Source organism: Gadus chalcogrammus, chromosome 1, assembly GCF_026213295.1.
Source record: "Gadus chalcogrammus isolate NIFS_2021 chromosome 1, NIFS_Gcha_1.0, whole genome shotgun sequence".
In the NCBI taxonomy this organism is placed as follows: Eukaryota; Metazoa; Chordata; class Actinopteri; order Gadiformes; family Gadidae; genus Gadus; species Gadus chalcogrammus.
In genome coordinates, this window is record NC_079412.1 from 23,674,780 (window position 1) to 23,689,697 (window position 14,918).

Below are 14,918 nucleotides of genomic sequence, written 5' to 3' on the forward strand. Positions count from 1 at the left end.
GAGAGAGAGAGAGAATGGACAACAAGATAAAAATAAAGTTCATATTGCGATTGCAGTCTCGAAGAACGACCAATCTGATAGATAGACCCCACAGAGATCAGATGAACTAGACACTCCCGGGTACACAATCTAAAAGTGCTGCACAAGCCTTCCTAGTTTCCGATTGGGCACAGAGAAGTTTGTTACTGATGGGACTACGGCTGGTCAAGGGCCAGTGACACTGAGCGAGAGAGAGAGAGAGAGAGAGAGAGAGAGGGAAAGAAATTAAGGAGAGAGAGAAAAAGGAAATAAAATAAAAGGAGATAGAAATAAAATAAGGAGAGAGAGAAGGAGAAAAAGGAAAGAAAATAAAGAGGGAAGGAGAAAAAGGAAATAAAATAAAAGGAGAGAGAGAGAGAGAGAGAGAGAGAGAGAGAGAGAGAGAGAGAGAGAGAGAGAGAGAGAGAGAGATATAAAATAAGGAGAGAGAGAAGGAGAAAAAGGAAATAAAATAAAAGGGGGGAGAGAGAGAGAGAGAGAGAGAGAGAGAGAGAGAGAGAGAGAGAGAGAGAGAGAGAGAGAGAGAGAGAGAGAGAAAATAAAGTTCATATTGCGATTGCAATCTCGAAGAACGACCAATCTGATAGATAGACCCCACAGAGATCAGATGAACTAGACACTCCCGGGTACACAATCTAAAAGTGCTGCACAAGCCTTCCTAGTTTCCGATTGGGCAGAGCAGTTTGTTACTGATTGGACTACGGCTGGTCAAGGGCCAGTGACACTGAGCAGTGTTCCGCTCTGAGCCGATATAAAAACAGGACATTTGTATGGAAGACATGATTTCTTTTGCATGAATTAAAAAAAAAAAACAAGACACAAAGACACAATGTGAACAGCGGTGAGGAGTGTTTACATGCAGCACAGCTAAATGCCATTGGCAACACAGGCCTGCTACACAAAAGCAGTGAGACCGGCGTGGCCCCCTGGAGACACCATTCATCTCATGGGGTGCTTTGAGGATTATGCACGCGGGCCATGTCCCCATGTGGCCCGGGTCTTATCGGCTCCTCGCCCCGCTCCCCGGATCTCCCCCATCGCAGTGTGTATCGCAGTAGGGGTCTCGGTGTCATGGCAAGTGCAAGTTCCATCCATAGTGCAGATAGGGCTATAGGAAAACAAGATGTCCTCCTCCTCCTCGTCTCCAGCCGCCCGCTCATGTTCCTGTCAGGTCAAGGTGCCGCCAGCCGGATTAGCCGTACAACAATGCACAGCTTGTTCAATGGAATCTCTCCTGTGTGTGTGTGTGTGTGTGTGTGTGTGTGTGTGTGTGTGTGTGTGTGTGTGTGTGTGTGTGTGTGTGTGTGTGTGTGTGTGTGTGTGTGTGTGTGTGTGTGTGTGTGTGTGTGTCTGAGAGAGAGTGTGTGAGTGTGTGTGTGTGTGTCTGAGAGAGAGTGTGTGAGTGTGTGTCTCTTGTTTTTTTAAGGTACACCATTGCCTTTTTCTGTTGCCGTCTTCATACATGAGGTAGTGGTACGTGTTCATGCGTGAATTTGTATCTTGTATCTCCATGTATCCACACATTTATGTCTACGTGTATGTGTACGTGTAAAAGGGTGTATTTTCTGTGTGTGCCCCTGTGTGTGTGTGTGTGTGTGTGTGTGTGTGTGTGTGTGTGTGTGTGTGTGTGTGTGTGTGTGTGTGTGTGTGTGTGTGTGTGTGTGTGTGTGTGTGTGTGTGTGTGTGTGTGTGTGTGTGTGTGTGTGTGGCCTTGCCTTATCCTAAAGCTGTGTGTTTTAATGTGTTCTCCATTTCCTGGAGTAGCGATCCGTCTGCGTCTCTCTCTCTGATTACAGAGGCTCACTGAGGGCCTTCTGTCCGGCCGCACACAGCCCCCACTCTGCCCCGCCTCATTACCCCCGTTCTCACACATGCACGCACATGGGCGCACAGTGACGCCGGATCCAGGTAAACACACGTGCACACGTCCCCACAAACACACTTACACCCCCCTCTCCCCCTTTGCTACGGACACTATCTCCAATCGTCAAATATATATTTAAAAATATATATTAGCGGAAGTAATAAAACCCTTTTGATTCAGTACAATAACCTTGTAGTTACCGGTCTATACTTTGTGTCAAATTCGGGATTTATTTTCGAGACCCTATTCACCTTGCGGCCATATTGCTTAGCTGAGCGGGGACACCTTTTAGAATCTTTTTGGGAAACCATGACAACTCAAAGGAAAATGCATTCTAAATGCTACCTGGGTGGGGAGATGGAATGTAAAACGGAAAATGTGCATTGCATTCTCATGGCTTCCACCAGGGCTCTCTCTAGAGGGTTTGTATAGTGAATTAGGTCTGTTGTCAAGTACCTTATGACAGACGGCGGTACAATAGCGCCACCTACTGTCCTTTTGGTGCAAGTCCAGTAAAAGTCGAATCACTGGCTCCTTTGTGGTAAACATGAGTTTCAGCCAACTTAATGTTTGTACTACAGACTCATAGCTACACAGATGTAGAGTCATAGACACACACACACACACACACACACACACACACACACACACACACACACACACACACACACACACACACACACACACACACACACACACACACACACACACACACACACACCAAGTGAAGTTACTTACAATTGTGTTGAAAGCATTGGCATCCAAAGAGTCTCCCAGAACATTAATGGCAACCAGAGCAACCTGAAATTTAAAATTCAAATTGATTTGAGTTTGTGTTTCCCATAAAATGGCGTATTTTACAACAAAGCAGTAAGACATTTACTACACCCATTCATCCTAATTCATAAGTGGAATGACTGATGAATCCGACTACATTATTTAACTAAAACAAATGTCCTTAATTTTAACAATAAACAATACATCCTTACATAATCATTTCATATTTTAGCGTTCCTGGGGGGGGGGGGGGGGGGGTCTACCTGGCTGTAGTAGTTGTAGCGGTTGGCGTGGTTACGGTGGAGGGTCACCCTCAGGTAGGTCCCGATGGCGTCCACGTGGATGGACTTGAGCTCGCGGGCCTTGTAGCCCGTCTTCTCGTTGTCCGACAGAGAGACGTACCTGCCGGGGGGAGGAGACAGCGCCAGGTGACGACGTGTTTGGTCGGTTTGTGTGGTGTGACAGAGATAGCATGTTTACGGGATAGGTGGCAGAGACGCTGCTTACACACAACAAAGCAATGGAATGTAAATATATTTACAATTGAAATTACGGTACAGTAAATCGTAGTAATTTGGGATGGATAAAAGCATCTGTAAAATCACTAAATACTAATACACACATTTTTCACGTTATTTAGGCTCAATCCCATTTCTACCCCTTACCCCCTTGTTTTGAAGGGGTAAGGGGAAGGCGTAAGGGGTAGAAATGGGATTGGGCCCAAAGGCCTGATTCCACCGGACCCGTTACGGCAACGTTACGGCTGCGGCACGTCTTGGCCGCGTCACCGCAGCAGATAGGTTCCACTCTAATCAATGAGACCATTTCCACCGGACGCGGCTGCGGAACGTCTCAGCAACGTCCCAGGAGCGGCTCGCCGTGCCGCAGCGCTATCATTCCGTAGCATTCCTATTTTTGCCGCAAGCCGTTGCTGAACCGCGTCAATTTCAACAGAGCAGATCGAGCAGGGAAGGAAGTGAAAAAGTAAAAGCCATAAAGCATCCGGTCAATTTTCTAAATAAAACACAATACTCAGCTCATGTAGCCTATCACAACGTCATTTATGTACCAAATCATCCTTTTTATAAGGGCAATGGCCGGAAGGACAAAGCGTGGCATTTAATTGCAGTCGTTTTGGGAGTGGAAGGTGAGTACATTAGGTTTAGGATTATCGCGTGATCTCGCGTGAATACGGCCGTCGCAGCCGTTCCGTGCCGCAGCCGTAACGTTGCCGTAACGCGTCCAGTGGAATCCCCGGGTAAGGCCCAATCCCATTTCTACCCCTTAGCCCTTCAAAACAAGGGGGAGGGGTAAGGGGAAGGGGTAAGGGTAGAAATGGGTGAATGCATACATTTTAACCTGGGAGGGCCCAGTTGGAATCGAACCCCAAACCCCAGAACAGTGTTGAGGCCATGCTCGACCAGTTGATCTACGTGACCATGCTACTGAGGGGCCGAGCAGCCGTCTCACCCCAGCCTGTGCAGCGGGCAGGGGGGTCCCGTGTGCTGGGCCGGGTCCGGGAGCGAGTCCCCGATGTGGAACTCCACCTTGGCGGAGATGAGGTACTGGTGGGCCAGCAGCTGGAGCTTCCGCACCCGGCTGCGTTCCAACAGCTGGAGGGTGATCTGCTGAGGGTAGGAGCAGAACCTGGTGGAGGTGGGGGGGAGGGAGAGAGGGAGAGAGGGAGAGAGAGAGAGAGAGAGAGAGAGAGAGAGAGAGAGAGAGAGAGAGAAAAAAAAAAAAGGGAGAGAAAGAGAAAAAAAGGGAAATAAAATAAAAGGAGAGAGAGAGAGAGAGAGAGAGAGAGAGAGAGAGAGAGAGAGAGAGAGAGAGAGAGAGAGAGAGAGAGAGAGAGAGAGAGAGAGAGAGAGAGAGGAAAGGAAAGCAAATAAAAGGAGGAGAGAGAGAGAGAGAAAAAGGAAAGAAAATAAAGAGAGAAAGAGAAAAAGGAAATAAAATAAAAGGGGTGAGAGAGAGAGAGAGCGAGAGCGAGAGATATGAATCCATAAACTACAACAGACCACCGGGGACAAACCCTGGCTTTGGGCCTCTCCCATGGGGTGTGATATTTGAACCGCCACCTTGCTGAGCGCCAGCCGTGGACGGTGGGGGCGTGGACCATCAGCTCCTCGGCCCTGAAGTCGCCTTCGTGACCAGAAGAGCTGAGCACAACGAAACCTATCTTCCTCGGCATCCCCCACGTGGATACTGACATGGTACAGACAGGGGAAATAACATTACATACATTGTAATTAGGCATTCTCTGAATTTCCACTACATATTTGAAGGTTATTTAACTACTAGAGCAAAGTTAGAGTATCATATGTAGCATTTCACATGGAACGCATTATTAACTATTTACCTTTAATCAAATCTATATACAAAAAACAATCCCTCTATAAAATCATAGATTGTTTTTTGTTCAAATACAAATGTTATATATGTTATTTTTAAGTGTTATAAACCCAGTCTGTGGGAGTGTGTGTGTGTGTGTGGATGATGGCTGGTTTAAGCTGCCTCACCTGGCCAAGCCTGACTGGAATCTGGGGTTTGGTGAGGCTGCACACCTGTTGCCAATTGAGCAATCAGTGTGGACAGGTTTAACCAGCCAACTTCAATCACACACTCTGTTCTCTGAGATGGCAACATTGAACAACAGTCCATGTATCATTTCCAACAAACCTTGTACATGAAAAACGGATTTCTAACATGCGCCCTGCGTCCTTTGTAGAGGAACCTAAAACAAAGTCCCTCTAGGTGGCGTGTAGTATGGACATGCTACACTGGTGCCTCTGCAAACCACAATGGACACAGAAGGGCTATCCGATGATACACTGGGTCACCAGCAGTGGTGATGGACTGTCTCCTCCCTGCACCAGCCCCAACAGCTCAGTGGAGCCCAGCGGAAGACCGGTGGAGGCAGCACAGCAAGCGACAGAGTCTAGCTTATGTTTGAGTAGCCCAATAGAAGAGACCTAGGTGGAGTGTAGCACCACCTATGTGCTACAATGGCTTTTTGTTTTTGTCTTGTTTTCATTGTCATGACTTCTAAAGTCACATTTCAAACTTCTATTTATTTCATTTTTGATATCAAACACCTCGAGACCGAAGCAAACGTAGCTCCTTGCACCAGAATTTTGAAATGCAGTATACTAGTGGTAGGTATTAAGATCCTGACCTGAAATCTAAAATAGTAAACGCCGTCACATGCTGGACGGGCTGGATATGTGTTATGAAAAAAATATTAAATAAAGTTTGGTTCTTTAAGACAACCAAACACAACCCAGGATCCCAACCAAAATCAAACTACAGACAACACGCATGCCCCAAACTGAAATTGCTGGTCTCCCAGTACAATCTCAGTCCACAATATATATTCTATGTACTTCAAGCATTTACTCGGCATCAAATAAATTAATAATCCCAACAAAAATTAAATAGGCTAAATGTGAAGTTAAATCTGTTGCTTGTCTTCTTCACAAACAGAAATAAACATTAAGGCGTTGTTATGGAGTCTTACGCCATGAGAGCTATAAAAAAGAACTTAAAAAAGCCAGTGTAGAAATGTCCATGCTTCACGCCACCTAGGTGAATTATATTGGGCTCCTCCAAACACAAGGAGGCAGGGTAGGGGTGTTGAAAATCAGTTTTATTGTAAAAAGTTTGTTGGAAATAATACATGTCGGGTGCCATCTAGGCGAACTCCCTGGGTGTGTGATTGAAGATGGCTGGTTAAATCTGTGCCACACTGATTGCTCAGTGTGCAACAGGTGTGAAGCCTCACCCAGCCCAAGACTCTAATCAGACTCGGCCAGGTGAGGCTGCCTAATAAACCAGCCGTCATCATCACACACTCCCACACAGTGTATTTTAAAAAATTTGAATGTCGTGATATTCCTGGTGAAGCATGAGAAGAGTTAACGCCTCACGCCTTGATTCGGTGTAGGAAAGGATTAGCTACGGAGCCGACGAGCTACTTGCAGTTTAAGACAAAAATCAACAAAATTGCACTGACAATAAAATGTTTACATCAAACGGGTTACCCAAGTATGCAGGCATCTTTTAATTTTGGTGTTAATAAGTCGTTTATTAACCTACCAGGCACATCACTAACGCGATGACAGCTCGCCAGAGCCCCATTAGATCTCCATAACCACCAGTGACAACAACCCAACACGCGCATGCCCAGAGGCGTTCCGTTATTCGGACGCAAAGCATTGTGGTCTATTGAGTGTTCCATACGAGACAATGGTGTGTAGAACGTCAGATTTGCACAGTGAATGCGCAGAACCTCCACTGCAATGCGCCCTGTCTTCCTGCGTATACCATGTGCAACTGATATTCCCCGACAACACCGGTCACACGTTCTTCCTCAAAGTCTGGTGTAGCAGCATGGATGATTTAGAAGATTGGCCAGAAATAGAGAAAGCTCTAAAAGAGAAAAGACGTGAGCTCGTTTTACAAGGTGCGTCAGTGGAAGAGAGAATCGCGGCAGGCGGAGGGCTTACCAAAGCGGTCTATTCTCTCAAACTCTTAAATTATCTGGAGGTAGCCCAGTGTCCGAGTCTAACAGAGATCCACGAGGACATCAAATACCTCACCAATCTCCAAAGCCTTTTTCTCTGCAGGAACAAACTCGGATCCATCCCAAAAGTAATAGGAAGTATTCAATCCCTGAAGGTGCTAGATGTATCCGTCAACAACCTCACCGTTCTGCCTGATGAAATCACCCAGTTACCCAATCTGAACACGCTCAACGTGAGCTGCAACAGCCTAGTGTGTCTTCCGGAGGGGCTGAGCAAGTGTTCAAAGCTCTACCACCTCAACATCTCCAAGAACAACATCACTAGTTTCCCTTCGGACTTCTACTCCGACCGCCTGGATCTGCTGAGCACCGTCATCGCGTACGACAACGCCATCGAAGAACTCAGCGGAGATGTGTCCAAGCTTGCGGCCATCAAGGTAAGGAAAACGAGTCATGTTTCGTTATTCTGTCTTCATTCCGTTTCTGCAGAGAAATTAACACCAGATTTTTGTCTCTCTTCATCTCGTAAGAATTTGGACCTGTCCAACAACAAGCTGTGTGAGCTTCCCTTCAGCCTCAGCGACTGCGCCAAGCTGAAGGATGTCAACTTCAAGGGCAATAAATTCAAGGACAAGCGTCTGGAGAAGATGGTCAACGGCTGCCAGACCAAGTCCATCCTGGACTACATCCGAGCCGGTGGGAGAGGGAAAGGAAAGGGCAAACCAGCAGGGGAGGACGCTGGTGGAGACGTAGCAGAGGGTGGGGACAAGAAGAAGAGGCCCCAGAAGAAGAACAAGAAGAAGCAGGGGGAGGAGGAGCAGGAAGAGGAACTGGCCAAGATGGTGGTGAGGATTCTCCACCTGTCCGACAGTCCCACCTTGATGGCGCCGGCCATCAAGGTGACGGCCAACGTGAAGGACGTCAGGCCGTACCTAGTCTGCTGCGTGGTGAAAGGGATGAATCTCAAGCCCGGGAATGCCCTCAAAAGGTTCCTGATGGCACAGGTAAGCTCCTGTTGTTCCAGGTGTGCGGAACTACGCTCCCTGGGCGTCAGAATGACAGCTTCGTCTTTGCTGCAAAATAATATGGTGTAGAACTAAGCTGGTCTGGCTGAGGAGGTCCGCATTAATAGATCTTTTGATTTGTTTTTTTCCAGACCAAGCTTCACGACGAACTGTGCGTGAGGAGGACCACGGCCACCATCGCCACGCATGACCTGCAGCTTCTCAAGAGCCCGCTGGTCTACGACGCCAGACCCCCGGCCGACCTCAAGGTCCGAACACTCCCAGTTCCCACTGCACCTCACACCTCGTCTCACTGAAGGGCGTTTTGTCACGTACCTGTCAGTCCTAAAAAGGCCTCACTGGATGAACCAGGTTCTAGCTAACCCATAATTAGTATGCGTTATTAGTACAAGCTCCATAAGTTTGGGGACTGGGATCCGACGCACGGGTTGTTTTGTAGACTTCATGTTAAGCCTTAAAAAGCCTTGTAGGGCAGTATGTGTGAATATAGTCAGTTTGGCACTAGGCATTCCAGTGAATAATAACCATTGTATAGAGGTGCAAAGTCAATATGCAAACGGATAGTAAATGGATGTGTTTGTGTGTGTGTGTGTGTGTGTGTGTGTGTGTGTGTGTGTGTGTGTGTGTGTGTGTGTGTGTGTGTGTGTGTGTGTGTGTGTGTGTGTGTAGATCACTCCTCTGGGTCGTAAGGAGGTGTGCTCCGTGGAGCTCATGAAGACCCTGCAGCAGGAGGCCAGCGACCAGAGGAAGCAGAAGAAGAGGCAGAACGTCTCCGGCCTCCACAAGTGAGTACTAACGTTCTCGGTACACACAAACAAACCCAGAACATCTCCTCTGTGAATCCGCCTCAAACCACTAAGACTTGTCTTCCATTTCTGTGCTTCCACATTGTTTTATCGTCGTTATCCTTATCCTTGTTAATCCTACCTCACTTTAACACATGAGGGCAGCAGAGGACCTTTAAAACCTCAAGTGAAATTTACAACTGTTATTTGGTAATGAATACTTACTCTGTATTATTGTTATCATGATCTGCGTTTTTAAAGGGTGCTTGTTATGTTGTAAAGATACCTGCAGCTTCTGGATGGGAAGGAACTCTACCCGTGTCTCGTGGATGCAGAGGGTCATGTGATCTCCTTCCCACCAATCACCAACAGTGATAAGACCAAGGTATGTCTGTCTATTGGATGCTAAAGCCGATCGAATCCAACTCACTAATGCAGAAGCAGGACTGCTTGCTCCATGGCTGGCATGCCTTCGTAATCTCAGTAGCATCTTGGTCAACATTTCAGCAGTTTATCCATGTCCGATTTGAATGCATGGGTTGAGGAGATGAACTCCTGCTGTCAACATACTATTGAAAAAAAGGCTGCATATCCTGGCAAGGCAGGGATAAAAGGCTGTGCAAATTAAATAAATGTGGCATTTGGCTCACATACTAGTTCACGTCCAGCCAATAATATTGATCAAATAATTGATGAGGATGGGTGAAAATAACAGACTTTTTTTTTCCACTGACACTGCAACACTGACACCACAAAACTCTGGTTGAACACGTGTTGTTTTATGGCTACTGGAAGAATTGCTTCCTTCCTTTCTTGATATTAATGCTCGTTAAGATGAAGATATCATCTTTATCTCTTCCTGTGATATTAAGACGTGATACAGGAACACTGATAATGCTGAAACGCTGAAATCAACATTGAGGTCGTCCGTCCTCCCTGATGTGGAATCAAACTCACTGAACCCCTTACTTGCTGACAATGTTTTTAATTGATTCCAACCTGCAGCCCTATGCTCTCTCTGTCTCTCTCGGCAGCGTCCTGTCCATAGATGCACAAAAAAACATACTCTAGGCATGAAGAAGCTCCAATTACTTGACTGATTGTTTATGTGTGATTTTGTTGTTGTTTATAGATCAGCCAGACGACCAAAGAGTTGTTTCTGGAGGTGACCAGTTCCACCAGCCTGCAAACCTGCAAGGATGTCATGGACGCCCTCATTGTAGTAAGGATCCCTGCTCACAGCCTATCTATTTATTATTTTGTCATTTAACACTCTTTTACTCAAAGCCCATACACTGAAACCGGATACAAACAGGGCAGAGTCATGCTTGGCTATTTTCCAAAATAAGAAGATAAGAAGTATTGCTTCGAATCCACTCTGTTTGCATAGAAGTTGGATAAATTACCTCAATGGTCCATACCGATGCAATGAAGCTGGACTTCCTTATACTACGCAATATCATGAGATTTGCCCTTTAAAGAGCAGGTATGGGTTGAGGACCAGTTCATCTTGGACTATGTGGTTGAGACCATTGGGCTGGGAGTCAAACAACTTAACTGTCCCTTCCCATATTTATTTGTGTAAACTTGCTACAAAGAAGGTTATCACGCAAATTGACTCTGACATGGAGGGACAATATTGTGTTTACTACCATCTCTATAAGAATGCTATGTCACCATCAAAGAGGCTGACCTGAAATACATGAGCTAAAGACTTTCCCATTACGATGTTGTTTACTATCTTCCTCCAGCCCGACTACTCCATCCTAAGGAAGTGTAGGTAACCAGGTGGCAATTCAAGGAGATCTATAAATAAGGGAACATGTTTATAGGATTACACATGTAAAGGTACTAGATCGTAACATAGCATTAGTCTTTGTGGGATGTCTATTTTAGAGTTCACTCTTGATTAACACTTATGATTGGACAGACGAGTTTGACACTAAGAGTATTGCTGAATTGCTTTTAAAAGTCAACTCGACAGCCTTGAAAGACATTTCTACAATAAGGATAATGCAAGAGGACTATTTATTATTCGTATGTATTATTTTCTTAGGGTAATGTGCACAAACCGTAGTCCAGTCGTGTTTAATGAGGATTATAGAAGTACACCTTCATTAGAAATGGATAATATTTGTATATTTAATAATTATGAGAAGAAATGACTACATTCTGAGATGGCTTGTAATCATCGGAATTACATTACACAAGACGCCCGGTCAAAGTTTCCCCCTTAGATCAAGGTGTTTTGGCTAACGCTGCTGCGTGACGCAGTCTCGGTGTGACCTGTTGTTCCTTTATCTCTGACCCCGCTCCTTCCCCGTGGAAGAATCTAGCTCATCATCCGGGGCCGGTGTACAATGTCAACGTCTCAAAACACTCGTCTCTCAATGTCAATCTCAGGGCCGTCCAGCCGGCCCTGAGAGGGAAAGGTATTGGCGGAGTGTTTTATCCTCGCTATGAAAGGCTGGGTTTGAGATATCGTGTTACCGACTTTCTCAACCAAACTTAAATGACCCAAAACCATCAACACCCCTCTTTCATAAGTAACATCCTGGTGACTTGTCTCCCAGAGGGCTCCGGAAATATAAACAAAGAGAAAGAGTGTGACTTGAAAATCGAAACCGCCGGTTCGGGTTTGCAAGCATTGAGTTGCGGCATTTCCTGCGCCAACGACGATCCTATATGTCTCCAATCTGGGCCCGGCGTCTCACGTTACACCTACCGGTGGTGAATATTTGATGAACATGATCCATACCAGAACCCGGTTTAATCAGATGTTGGAGGAGATCGTTATCCAAGTGCCTTCTGCTGGTAGACTTCTGCTGGTACAAAACATGTTTGGTATCTGAACGGAAAAGAGGATTTGTTGTATTTTTTTGTTTTGGGGAAAAAACTCTTTTAAGAAGATTTAAAGGGAGTGGAGAAGAATCATCCACTTGGTTTTAGAGATCTTATGGTTAAGTTGACGGAGAGTATGAGTGAGCGCCTTCTAGAGTTGATGGCTGTTACTTGATTTCACGCCATTGAGACAGCTGGGGAGAATAGGAATAAGAGGTTGATCATCAAAGTACTTTATTTAAAAAATGCAACCTGTATCATGTTTGACATTGTTCGTTGGCTGAAATGGCATGCACATCAAAGAAACACAATTACCAGATTCAAGGGCGTATATTGTGCAGTTGACAAATAATTATCGTCATTATTTACCACCATTTCTAATATTTAATAAAATCTTTATCATGAATGTCTTTCCCCTTTTCTCACAGAAAATGGCGGAGTTGAACAAATTCACAGCGGAGCGAAATGAGGAGACGGACGCTGAGACCCCCGGTCCCCCCGGTACCGAGACCCCGAGCCAGACCGCCGAGCAGCAGCAGCAGCAGGAGGAGGAGGAAGGTCTGGTGATCCAGCAGGTCCGCACCGTGGACCAGGAGGGCAACCTGAAGGTGGTCTACCCCTCCAAGACGGACCTCCCCAACGCAGACGAGACCCTGAAGATCATCTGGTAGACGGTAGACCTGCCACATGTTGTCCTCTTTTCTTCGGTTCATTGAAGCTTGTGTGTTAAAGATAACGGTCAAAGCATCTCAAAGAAGGGAAAAGCATACCATGGGAAAAATACCACCATGTACTTTGGTAAATGAAAAAAAAAAAAAGTCCTGTTCAGAATTATATTCTGGTTTCCTTTTTTTTTTTCTTTTTTTTTATCGTGTCATACTGTTGATTTCTGGTGTACCGTAGGAAAAATTACAACTCAATGCAATATCCTAACCACATACAGGATTGTAACGACAAGTATTTGCCATTAATTGTACTTCTGGAACTGCTTCAGAGCATGTTCAAACTAGCCTCAATTAAATATCTTAACCCACTCTATGGATGGACTCTTTGTTTCCCCAGCTCTTTACTTTAGTTATATGGAATACGCTGCACATGTGGCTGGTCCACTTTAATCAATACCTTTGTTTATGGGACTTTCACCTCTCCCTGCTGAATACATGGTTTAAGGAAGAGAGTTCTCTTGAGGATCTCTTGGTACACTAAAGTACCTCTCTGCTATCTTTGGCCTCTCCTAACCTGCATGTCTTTGGACCAAATGGAAGGGAACTGCACACAGACAAAAGCGAATGACAAAATGCTAATGCATGTGTGGGAAGCACCATGGAGTATAATGGAAACTGCCAACACAAATTCCAGGTAAAACATTTTATTAAAGGAATTTCAAGTTTATAAACTCATTCTAAAGGGTTGTATACAAGCATTTCACCTTTTTTGTGTGCAGGATGTTTGGTTATTTACCCACCGTGAAAGATCTTTACCTTTCAGAATCAAAGTAGAAAGAGGATGGATACGGTTACGTATCGAGTGACTCAGTGTGTGTGTGTGTGTGTGTGTCTGCGTGTGTGTGTGAGCGTGCGCTTGGAAGGAAGAAGCACTTCGTACAAAGAGATGACCAGAGCTCTGGCAGTCACAGGTGTACTGCGTCAAATGTGCATTCTAGCACATTTATAATTGATTCTGAAAGCATGAAGGAAAGTAATAGGGTTGGTCAGGAGAAGCAGGCTTGGTTGGATGCAAATAGGAAGGGGCAAACCTGCAGCTGTTTGTGGAACTCGATGGGTAATAATGCGAAAACCACCGGGACACGCGCTCAGGAAAGACTGGACTTGAGCGTGCCAAGGATGAACAGGTCATCGGGCGAGGGGCTGCCTCCGGGCCCCCGACAACCAGCAGACTTCCAGCTCGCCGCAAAGTCGACCCGGTCTGCGCACAGCTTTTCTCGCTCGAGGGACGTCGTGGTTCTGCGTGAACCGAGAAGAGGCACCGCCGCGGCTGTGGCGCACAGCAACCTCCTGCCACCCATCGCTGGGTCGACCGCCATCCCTCGGCAGGACGAAGACGCCCCTGTCGTGTCGGCGTCTGTTCCCAAGAGCCTCACACGGTTGTCTAATTCAATCGTTATGAGGGAAAAGACGTCGTTCCGCGTATTGGTGGCTCGGCACAAAAGAAGAACTGAAATTTCGGATCAATCAAGCGGTTCTGTGCTTGGGGTAAGTTTTAGAGTACTCAACAACGATCTGAACTCGGAGACGCGTTCCGGACCACTGACGGGGGGCATTGATCGCGCCAAGTCCCCCGTGGCCGCTGCGGCCCCGGCGTTGATGGAACTTAAAATAGGACCACAAAAGAGTGACGCGTGCCCCACTGCCGCCGTCGAACCCAACACCAGGGACCTCAAAGCAGGGCAACAAAGGGCTTTGTGCTGGGACGATTCAGACGTGGAAACAGAATCTCAGTGCTCGGAGGGCAGCGTTACCTGGAGGGATTCACATTGGCTCGAGGAGACGGACGAATACTACACCTCCCAGAGGATCGCTGACTGGGTGGTAAAGGTGAACTCCACCTTGTTCAACACGACAAAAGAGAACTTAGGAAGTATTATTCCTGCAGAAGAGCAAGACATCTCTACCATAAAGATAATATATGATGGTGACTGATCGGTCCAATGATGTATTTATGTTACGGGTACAAAGTGCACAAAAAACTGTCTATAGTCATGTTTGAAATTTCATTAAATATCACCTTTTAATGGGACAACATTGCCCTAATTCCATTGACAAGCATGACATTTCCAACGGGTGTTTTATTAAAATATGAATAAACAAAAAAAGCCAAGAGGAAGACTGTTTCCCTTGTATCTGAAATATATTGAAATCATCATTTCTGAAATACATGTTCCTAAGTGGGTCTCGGTTCTAATGAGGCCACTCATAGGCATTTGTGGACATAGTAGCCAGTGACGTAGCCGAGGAGGTAAACAGACACCAGAGCAGTCACACCTCCGGCCACTTTGACCACCAAGCCCATGCTGCCCGTACACAGTCTGTTGTAGAACCTGG

The 14,918-nt window shown here is 46.1% G+C and overlaps 2 protein-coding genes across 2 annotated transcripts in view; one reads left to right on the forward strand and one right to left on the reverse strand.

Annotated features, from left to right (window-relative positions):
* Positions 1-7,372, reverse strand: part of cep104 (centrosomal protein 104) — a 36,858-nt gene extending 29,486 nt beyond the window's left edge. Inside the window, exons 1-5 of the mRNA XM_056597011.1 lie at positions 5,043-7,372; positions 4,762-4,888; positions 4,151-4,327; positions 2,944-3,082; positions 2,642-2,704 (exon numbers count right to left, since the gene is read on the reverse strand). Of these exons, the coding sequence (XP_056452986.1) occupies positions 2,642-2,704; positions 2,944-3,082; positions 4,151-4,327; positions 4,762-4,874 (492 nt within the window). The 5' untranslated portion in view covers positions 4,875-4,888; positions 5,043-7,372. The remainder of the gene's footprint in view (positions 1-2,641; positions 2,705-2,943; positions 3,083-4,150; positions 4,328-4,761; positions 4,889-5,042) is intronic.
* Positions 6,480-12,919, forward strand: lrrc47 (leucine rich repeat containing 47). Its single transcript, XM_056597023.1, has 7 exons — positions 6,480-7,642; positions 7,736-8,209; positions 8,362-8,478; positions 8,900-9,015; positions 9,298-9,400; positions 10,148-10,237; positions 12,285-12,919. The coding sequence occupies exons 1-7, from the start codon at positions 6,929-6,931 to the stop codon at positions 12,525-12,527; spliced, it is 1,857 nt and encodes a 618-aa protein (XP_056452998.1). The 5' UTR covers positions 6,480-6,928; the 3' UTR covers positions 12,528-12,919.
* Positions 12,920-14,918: the final 1,999 nt, after the last annotated feature.

Bases quoted from the DNA above. Each gene is read 5' to 3' on its own strand.
- lrrc47 (XM_056597023.1), top strand. From the start codon at position 6,929: ATGGTGTGTAGAACGTCAGATTTGCACAGTGAATGCGCAGAACCTCCA. The intron at 8,210-8,361 runs GTAAGCTCCTGT...GTTTTTTTCCAG, and splicing joins AAAGGTTCCTGATGGCACAG to ACCAAGCTTCACGACGAACT. The intron at 9,016-9,297 runs GTGAGTACTAAC...TATGTTGTAAAG, and splicing joins AACGTCTCCGGCCTCCACAA to ATACCTGCAGCTTCTGGATG.